This window comes from Theobroma umbraticum, unplaced genomic scaffold (assembly GCF_002168275.2).
Source record: "Theobroma umbraticum cultivar Fairchild unplaced genomic scaffold, ASM216827v3 scaffold_51.0, whole genome shotgun sequence".
NCBI classification, from domain to species: Eukaryota; Viridiplantae; Streptophyta; class Magnoliopsida; order Malvales; family Malvaceae; genus Theobroma; species Theobroma umbraticum.
In genome coordinates this window covers 9,970,789-9,980,235 of record NW_018397260.1, presented here as the reverse complement: position 1 = coordinate 9,980,235, position 9,447 = coordinate 9,970,789, and the positions used below count along the sequence as shown (strand labels likewise).

Here is a 9,447-nt window from a genome sequence, read left to right as displayed (position 1 = left end):
AATACATCTCAATACACACACCTTGATCTTAACTTAATTCAACTAACTAATGATTTTCACATTTATTCCTCTTCTAGAGCCACGTGATAAAAAAAACTTCTCTTCCAGGTATGTCGTCTCCAGATTTGACGTACACTCATGTATCCTTCAGTCATTTTATGGTGTGAATAGTTCTTACTGTCTGAGTAGAGGGCAAAGGATATATGATGGCATATCTTTTGTTATGCTTTAGTTTGAAGTATTTTCTTTGAACTGTGGAAACAGTGACAGAAAGGATAAGAATTCCTTAATTCAGACATGATACTTGGAGGTTTGACCTTGTTTTTCCCTTTAATCTCCGCTTATCTGATGGAACAGGTGGTGATGGCCATTGGAACTAGAGTGGGTGATTCAGCTGTATTGCAGTCGTTGAGCCGTGCTCGTGAAGTATACAGAGCTAGAATGAAAGAAAACACTGCAGTTGATCAGCTGGTTTCTTTGTTTGCTGAGTGGGCAATAGATGAAGCCGAGCCGTCAGAAGATGGATCATTACATGCAACTAGTGTTCCATCAGTTGCATCAGATGCTCATGGATCTATACTTGCTGAAACAGGCAGAATGCAATTGTATTAGACGCATTCGCTGATGGAAGCAGCTTTATCTGTTTACAGTGTGGGGGTCTTGTTAGTAAGCTTCGCAAAGAAGAGCACTATGCATACTGGTGTGGCAATATAGTGAGGGGCTGGTACATGGAAGGTATTTGCTCACTCTAGACATCTCTTTCCAGTGCATGATCATGAGACACGTAATTGCTATCACTTTTATGCTGCATTGTTGATATGGGCACAACGGAACTGCAGTCAGTGTACCATTGACAATACGTAGCAAGTCATTATCTAATGCTGATATATAGGATTTAAAGTCATGCATCAATCGAAATGAGGCAGATCTGTTCTCTTGGTCTAAGAGTTGCAATACTGCATCATCCAGTGATAAAATTTCTGTTACAGAACAATATTAGAGTTAAAATTTGATCGAGTGAAGAATGATGTATCAAATCAGAGTATCATGTCTCATTTTGCCAAAGTTTGACAAGTGATGCCTCTGTGTTTTCCTATCAACATATTTGTTAATTATGCCCCATGGTCAGTGTTTGAGTCTATGGTATCTGAAAATAGGCCAACTTGGTTTCTTATCGAACCACCATCCCGGGAGAGACAGAAAGAGCTAAAGAATTTTCCTTGTATAACAAATGAAAATACTACACAGTTCAATCTTTCAACGAAATTAATACCAAGCTTACACACGCTGAAACATGTGAACCAAGAGATTACAAATGGGGTAAAACTATAGACTGAAAAATACAATTAGACCCTGCACCTTTCATACAAATTTCTATACTTGGAACATTTTTTTTTCTTCCCTCAGTGTGTATTGACTGAAAGAAAAAAAAAAAAAAAATACACCAAAACCTTAGAGACAGCTCAAGCGAGATACATATACTTTTGCTAAGCATCACCACCGATACCATCTCATGCCTTATCTGTTCAACGTATTTGGCACGCCATCAGCAGCATCAACACTCTTTACAAGATGCTCCGAATGCAGTAATCACAGCAAAAAATTTGAAGATTACAAACCTATAGTTTTGATGTTTTCAAAATCAACTAAACCAGCACGGCATAAGCAGGTTCCAACAGCCATTTCCAGCACACTGCATCAACTAAGAAAATGATAATATAAGGTTCATCCATGTGTGGCAAGCAGGGTTTTGCTAAGTCAGATCAAAATATGGTTCAACCAAGCAGGTCATGATTCTCATAAACTATTTATTCCCTCTAGTAATTTTTGTGCACAAGTTGGAAAAGCAGCCATATTTGAGTTCATGTTCTGACAGTTCATGGATCTATTGGTAATTGTTCTTTGAAGGAATGCTCTCAATATTCCAACTCAAGAGAGTTGCAGATCAGAAAAATGCTCTCATTTTTTAGCTGATAACTAATTATCCTCTCAACCACTGAAATCATGTTAATTAAAAGAATTGTAGTAAGGGCATCCAATAGCACATGATTGGAAGCCGTGTCTACATGATCATACTAGTGCAGAAAAGATTACCTGCACTCTTTTTCTAGGCTCCACCCTGCACACTTGGGCTGGGAAATACTTATACGTCAAAGATTTATATGGCCAACATAATCTGGTGACCATGGACTATCGGAGACTCTTGGTGGGAAGAGAGCTTGTGGACGAGGCCTTGACCTTATTATTGTTTCATCACTGTGCCTAATCCATTCTGAGAGTCTCCATGGCTTCTGCCATTTCCATTTGAATTGTACGAGCCATTGGTGATGGCTTCTTTTCCACCTCCACAGTTTTCCATTGCCAGCTTGTCCTATAGCAACTAACTTTTTCATTGGTAACTGCCCAAGTGGTACCATCTGCACAAGCAGCAAATCCAACTTTTCTTATCCAAGCATGAAAGCATATTGCAACACTATCATTAAAGTTGGAGAATGAAGTTACCTTTCGTGTTTGATCTAAGAATGCTGCTGATTCTCTGATTGGACCATTAACAATACCTGGGCTATACTTCAGCTGTTTCTGTGCTGGCACAGACATTGGAGACAATGAGCCATGCATGTCATCAGCTACGTGTTTCAATGAATTTGGTGAGTTACCCTGCTCGTGAACAGTTTAGTTAAAAAGCGGTGCTAGGAGTAGTGATAAGTTGACACAGCCGATTCATTTGAAGACAAAAAACATATAACAGTGGCAACAAGTAGATGATCCTGTACAAATGGCCTTAAAAATTTCAATTTATTGTACTGAAAAAGAAAATCCTACTTTAGTTTGAATTCTTTTCTAGGGATGCCTTGATGCAATACAGGTTGAAGGACTTTTTGTTCAGGTGAACGGAGGTTTAGGATTTTATGATGGATAAGCAATGTGAATTTAATTGTAACCAAGGTAAGTAGGATCACCACTTTGAGGAAAATATTTGAAGAGGGAATTTTGCTAATCAAGCAAACAGTCAGACGGTTCTCTATGGTTCAGCTATAAGGGACTTTAAGATGAAAAGACAAAAGGGGTTTGACATTCTCTAAGTCCATACCGAATGTGGTTTTGGTCAGGTTGCATTTTTGTTGTGTGTTTGAGAAAATTTTATTCTCTCATAAAATTACAGTTTGGAGTTTATCCAAAATATGGTATCAGCTTCGTTCTTTTGAGCTATTAAAGATCTCCAAAAAACAATTCAAGATAAGTATGTGTAAGCATGTAGTTATGCAGCATGCCTAGAAGTTAGAAGTCATTTGACCAAAAGCAATCTAACTGAAACTCTTCTGGATGTTATATATGTACCAAAGTACAGCTTTAGCTGTGTGTTGATATGAAAACAGCTTTAGAATCATTAGTTGATTAGTTGAATGCTCTTAATTATAGACTGTTACACTATGCCTCAGATGAAAACCTAAATACAAGCCTCAGATGTTCAAAACCTGAATAAAGTTTATATAAAAACTTACCGTAGCTGATGTAGCCAATGCAATAGCAACAGCTTGCTCTCTTAATTTTAGCTCATTCTCAACTTCTTTTCTTCGTAGCTCACTCTGGCGCAACAGACTTACAAGTTCTTTAAGTTGTTCTTTCATTTCCTTGATTTCCATGTCTTTTTCCCATAATTGGCACCTGTTGACAACATATAAGCACCACATAAGATACTCTTTCGAACCATAATTTATTTGTTCTTTCTTTTCCTTGTCAAATTCCAGGGACTAGGCTATTATATTTGACATACATACTTCCTGTATATGTACATATATAACTAGGTGAGAGAAAGCACCTTGCATCTCCAAGAGAATTGAACATATATTGAAGCAAGTTCTTTGCATCTCCCATGGAGCGCAACTGATTCCAACGTCCACGGTTAGTGAAGGCACGTTCCCGCTCTTCCGCCTCTGAAAGTTGTGACGCCATTGCAACAAGTGAATTAGATGATATGCTGAGCATATTCTCAAGTGAAGATATTCTAGCCACTCTTGCATTTGGTGACATGGAGGATGCCCTGCAGAGCAATAAAATAAATCAAGGAACGTTAAAAGAGGTTGGATCAGTTCTGCATAGGAGAAAGTATCATATCTAAAGCCACATTTAACTAATCTCTGCAAACTCATGTTAGGTCCAACCATGGATGACCCACAAATTTATGAAAGGAAAAAGCTATAAGATGTATATGAATGTTGGTTATTTGCTAAGGTTGCTTTCTGCGATATTGTTCACTGATTCCACACCAAAGAACCCATACCATGGAAGGGTAAGAGAAGGAAAAAGTTGCCAGTAATAAAGTAAATGTCTTTGGATAATTGATACCTGGCAAATCCATTCTTTCCTCTTGGAGGGCTGAGCCCTTTTGAAGCAAACTCATCTACTTGCCTCAAGACAGCCAACTCTTCTGCAAGTGCAGCTCTCCTGGAGATTGTACATAATAAGTAAAAGTGATATAAGAATAGTTTATATATCCCGCATCAGTTTTATTATATAAATAAGATTTTACTACATACACTTGGCTTTGCTTCTCATATTCAAAGCGAACTTCATGCACATTCACCATGACTTCTAGCTCATGATCTAGCCAACGTTGTAAAGCTTTCTCATTGTTCTACAGAAGGAACTTAAGTTGGTTGGTTTTTAACAAGTGAATGTTGAAATTAACCCCAAAAAAAAGAGAAAAAAAAAAACACAAGAGAAACAGAGATCATTACCTGCCCATTTGTTCCATTCCCATTGGCAATAGCTGGAAGATACCAAAACATTAGAAATTATCACAAATGAAAGGACCCAGGGCATGAGTACTTTATCTCCTTCAATCTAGACCTCTAGCATAAAGCATTCCAAGTACAATCTAGAAGCCACTCTATATAGTTGAATCGTCTATGCCTATATGAAGAGCATTATTTTATCCAAAACATGGATAGTCCAGGACAGCAACCTTAAATGGAAAAGCCAACCTGAGTTATCACGGGCAGATGATTTACGAGCTTCGAGCAACTCTTTTAGCCTCTTGGTGGCCATGGCCGCCTCCTCTGTTTTTCTTTGGAGAACCTGCAAGCAAGAATAGCTGAAAATTATTTTCTCTACAAACAAATCAGTGGTAGGCACTCATCTCCTTCACAAGAAACAAAATATGCTTACCAATTTCTGCCGTTGATTTAACGCTTGAAGCTTATGCCTTTCATACTCATTTCTCCTGCCTTCCTTCCGTAACTGCTTGAGCATGCATATTATTAACACAGGTAAGTATGTAATACAAATAATAGATGCAAATACAAGTGACAATCCAAGATGTCAATTCTGTAGTAAGTGATTATCTTTCTTCTCATGTAACATCACAATGTAATGCCAGAGCATCTGGCATGTTATTATAAATTGTTTAATTTTGATAGAAAGAAAAGAAGCACGGCACCTGCAACAGTTCCTTTTCTCTAGAGGCTTTCCACTGACGGAATTGTTCTGCCTCTTGTTTTATCCTATGTTGCAATTGAACCTACAACCTCCGAATCAAGGGAAGAAAAGAAAAGAGGGCAGGGGTAGTTGACGTGGAAGATTTAGCAGTGCATACAATATAAATGATATGACAGATACCTTAAACAATGAAACATATTAAGGACCATAATAAGAATTAACCTTTTGTGCCTTTATGAATTGAATTTCATCCTGCAGTCGTTTTGCTGCTTCATCACTTTTCTGTTTCTGCTTTAAAAGCTGAACCTGATTCTCTTGTTTTTTCTTAAGATCCAGAATCTGGTTATAATTTAGAATGAAATCATCAAGCCATTTTATTCAATCCAATAATAAATGCAATTTCAGCTAAAACTTTTTGTCACCTGTGCTTCAAGGGATTTTAGTTTCTGAGCATGTATATCTTGCAATTTTTGTGTTTGTCCATCGGAACCAGCCGAAAGATTTTCAATTTCGGCCAACAAGCGATCCCTCTCTTGCTGCAGTTAGAAAATAGGTTAGCAAATGTTAAACACAAAATTCTTCTTTTATGAGTTAAGCTGTGAGAATTAAAGATGTGTACTTAAACCTGCACAGCTCTTTTCTCCTCCTCCAACTCCTGAATTTTCTTCCCAAAATGGTGCTTGAGTGCAACTGTGTCACCTCCAAAAAGTTTCATCTCAGACTGCAGAGACAAAAATGAACATAAACATAAAACAGAAGAATTAGCTAGCGTTGGAAAAATCCCAACTGCGCTAAGTATAGAAGCTGCAGCAGACATACTATCTAATCATCAAGGATAGAGAACCCTAAGAACATGAATTCTGAAAAAAAATATTGAATGTTATTGTATCACATAAATTATACCTCTTTCTCCTCTAAACGTCTATTCAACTCATGCAACTCTTTGTCCATAGTATTTTGTAGAAGTGTGTGCTCCCACTCTTTAGCGGCTTCTTCATCAATTTCTCTGGAATCACCTGCCAAAACACCGATCATTTTCAAGTCAAGAAAACAACTCGAGAAAAATATAATTCAGAAAGAGCATGGTTATAAAATATAGCATACCAGCCCACCTGAGCTGGTATCACTAATAAAGAAGACTGTTATACAGCTTACATAGATCAGGTAAGACTGTACCTATCATGGTTTCACCCATTTGATAGTCAGATGACTCTATACTGTGCAAATTCCTTTTCAGCCCTTCACTTTTGACAGAACAAGGACTGCCATCCTGAAATAGAAAGTTTTGCATTCATATGCATTTAGAACCAAAATATACATGATAAAAGCTTGCATGTAAATCAACCAAGAAAATTAAAAGTCATATGAACTCAATAAGGGTTTCCTTAACATACTTGAGCATCTGTTTCGCGTTGCTCTACAACAGTGCATCTGCTGCGGTACTCATGAAGTTCTCGGCAAAGATCCTCATTAGCAGCTTCAAGCCAAGCAATCCTTTCCTTGAGAACCTACAAAATAAATCCTCTCAGAAAATCTATGGAACTTAAGTCCAGGACTGAATGAGTTATTTAAGTAAAGCTACCCAGTCCTTGGGACATATATAACAAGTTTTACTAACTTAAGAGGGTTTAGGGCTTAGGCTTCATTATTCTGTTCAGCTGTTGAATGACCATATCTTCTTCAAACAATGTGCACTCTATGTCAGAATATCAGAGGAATGGGAAGCTCTATAAAAACTAGACTGGTGAGGAATCACTTTACCGGCCCATCCAGAAAATTTTTGCAATCACTTGGTGGTGTCACCAATTTACACACTTCACAAGAAGGAAACCCCTAAGCATGGAGTTGATAAGGATTTGATGTTTCAGCATGGTTGTAGCTCTCAAGTTATTATGCATTTCTTTAACTACAAGCTTTTCGGTTTTGTTATTGTTTAGCCTATGTGATTCAAGTCTACTACCAAGAGCATACTGCCTACACTTGTATATGCTAGCGGCTTTTATAGGCACCATGCAGTGCTTGTAAATATTGCTGCTTTATGCTGTTTATTAATGCAACTTATATCTTGGCTGGGCACAAAAAAAATTGTCCCGAAGAAAAGATTAAATATTGATTATTTTAAGTATATTTAAGTAGTTAAGAGAACCATGGTACCTGTACTTCATCAGAACCTCCACGGGCACAAAGTTCTGCCTGCAGATACTCTAATTGTTGACGCATCTTTAGCATCTCATTTGACATAGGATCTCGGTTAACCTATTTAAAATCAAAACAAGAATAAAAATTGTATAGAAATTACTTGAATTTCGCCTGTATCTGACTAGGCAAAAAGGAGGGGGAAAAAAGAGGAAATATTCAAAGGAAATTATTCTCTTAAACTTACAACAGGCTTGTTTTGGATATTGCGAGCGCGATTTGCGTACTTTAAAGTATTAAGGGTTTCCTCGGCATTGATGTCAGCGGGGCTAATGCAGGCTGCCCAGAAAGAAATTAATTAAGGAAACTGATTAAATATATTCAAAATGCCAATTAATGCAAAAGTCAGAAGGCACTAGAAGATGGATGCATCAAATTATTAAAAAAGGAAACAGCTGAGCAGGTTAATTAGAATAAAGGAAGGTACCTATCATGACAGTTCTGCTGTTGCCACCAAGAGAATCCTGCCCAAAGAAATGATCACACTTTTAGCACTTAATATAACAACAAACTGAGAGAAAATAAAGATATGCAATAGTTTAAAAAATGAAGTATAATTTCATAAACCATTTAGTCTTCCTAACAGATTCATCATTCTCTTCATTCATCATGGCCATTTTATTTCCCACATGGGTATATGTTAACCCCCGACATTTAAGATCAAACAACTTAATATAGGAACAGCCCTTGGCCAATTTATGAGATAACTTTGTCTCAGTAACTAGTCTTAGTTGAGCTTTGAGACGTAAAAAAGGCACCAAAATATACAATCTATAAAAGGCTAGGGAATCTGCAGATGTATCTTGGGTACCTACTTCTATCTTCAAATATGTTGAAAAATGCTGAATGTATCTCATTTTAATACCCACTTTCAATGCAATCAAGCTGTAGGCAGATGTAAGAATGGGTTTATAAAGACAATTTCGAACTTAAATTAACAGTTCAGTTTCATATTACCACTCTTTTAAAATAATACAAGATAAATAAGCACTAGTGACATGGGAGTTACAGACTTTTTAAACTAGTCATACCTGCAAAAGCCGTGTAAGTTTACTATCTCGATATGGAACATGAACACCTTCTTTGCGCTTTTTTTCATCACCAAGTGCACTGATGACATTACCAAGTGCTAGCAGGCCCTTGTTGATATGAACTCCTATTTAGATGATGAAGACGGCCAATTATTTTGTTTGGATGGAGAAGAATACTTTCATGACATAGAGAAAAGGATAAACAGTGCCACTAACCTTCTTTAAAACGCATACCATCAGAGCCTGTTCGTTTTGCTCGTTCTGATCCAGCAAGATCTACCAAATGTAACTTGGCACAAAGATATTCTTCACTCATAATGTCATTATGACTTCCATCTCCAGAAACAACTGGATTGATTTTACGCATTTGCTCTAAGGTGATGGTGAAGATTGCATGTGAGCGACTATTCAACCACATAACAGTAAGGCAAAAAAATGTCATTATAGGAAATTATTACAGTGGCATATACTAACTGCAAGATTGGTACACAAATAAATTATCAAAAAATTTTATTGAGCAAGGCATTTATAACCTAGAAAAAAAATGTAAAACTAAACAGGTCAAGAAACCATTGCTTGGTATGAGTGACAGGGATATATCAAAAGCAACATATACTCTGCAGCTCCAGAAACCCAACCCATGAAACACTTTCAAGTTTTTCATTTTTTCAAAAAAATAATAACTAGAACTATCAAAGAAACATCCAAGTAAAGAACTTCAGGGAACAATTTGGAATGAGCCTTGTTTAAAAGTATATATAAATTTAGAGTTGGCACCAAC

At 37.0% G+C, this 9,447-nt stretch overlaps 1 protein-coding gene across 1 annotated transcript in view; it reads right to left on the bottom strand.

Moving 5' to 3' along the window:
- Window positions 1–2,262: 2,262 nt before the first annotated feature.
- LOC110416206 (kinesin-like protein KIN-4A) overlaps window positions 2,263–9,447 on the bottom strand; it is a 9,398-nt gene continuing 2,213 nt past the window's right edge. Inside the window, exons 5-23 of the mRNA XM_089783678.1 lie at window positions 8,883–9,070; window positions 8,667–8,791; window positions 8,063–8,099; window positions 7,823–7,914; window positions 7,594–7,695; window positions 6,834–6,947; window positions 6,595–6,709; window positions 6,343–6,455; window positions 6,065–6,160; window positions 5,862–5,975; window positions 5,662–5,778; window positions 5,170–5,241; window positions 4,986–5,079; window positions 4,740–4,771; window positions 4,539–4,636; window positions 4,348–4,446; window positions 3,821–4,042; window positions 3,504–3,666; window positions 2,263–2,658 (exon numbers count right to left, since the gene is read on the bottom strand). Of these exons, the coding sequence (XP_089639804.1) occupies window positions 2,263–2,658; window positions 3,504–3,666; window positions 3,821–4,042; window positions 4,348–4,446; window positions 4,539–4,636; window positions 4,740–4,771; window positions 4,986–5,079; window positions 5,170–5,241; window positions 5,662–5,778; window positions 5,862–5,975; window positions 6,065–6,160; window positions 6,343–6,455; window positions 6,595–6,709; window positions 6,834–6,947; window positions 7,594–7,695; window positions 7,823–7,914; window positions 8,063–8,099; window positions 8,667–8,791; window positions 8,883–9,070 (2,389 nt within the window). The remainder of the gene's footprint in view (window positions 2,659–3,503; window positions 3,667–3,820; window positions 4,043–4,347; window positions 4,447–4,538; window positions 4,637–4,739; window positions 4,772–4,985; window positions 5,080–5,169; window positions 5,242–5,661; window positions 5,779–5,861; window positions 5,976–6,064; window positions 6,161–6,342; window positions 6,456–6,594; window positions 6,710–6,833; window positions 6,948–7,593; window positions 7,696–7,822; window positions 7,915–8,062; window positions 8,100–8,666; window positions 8,792–8,882; window positions 9,071–9,447) is intronic.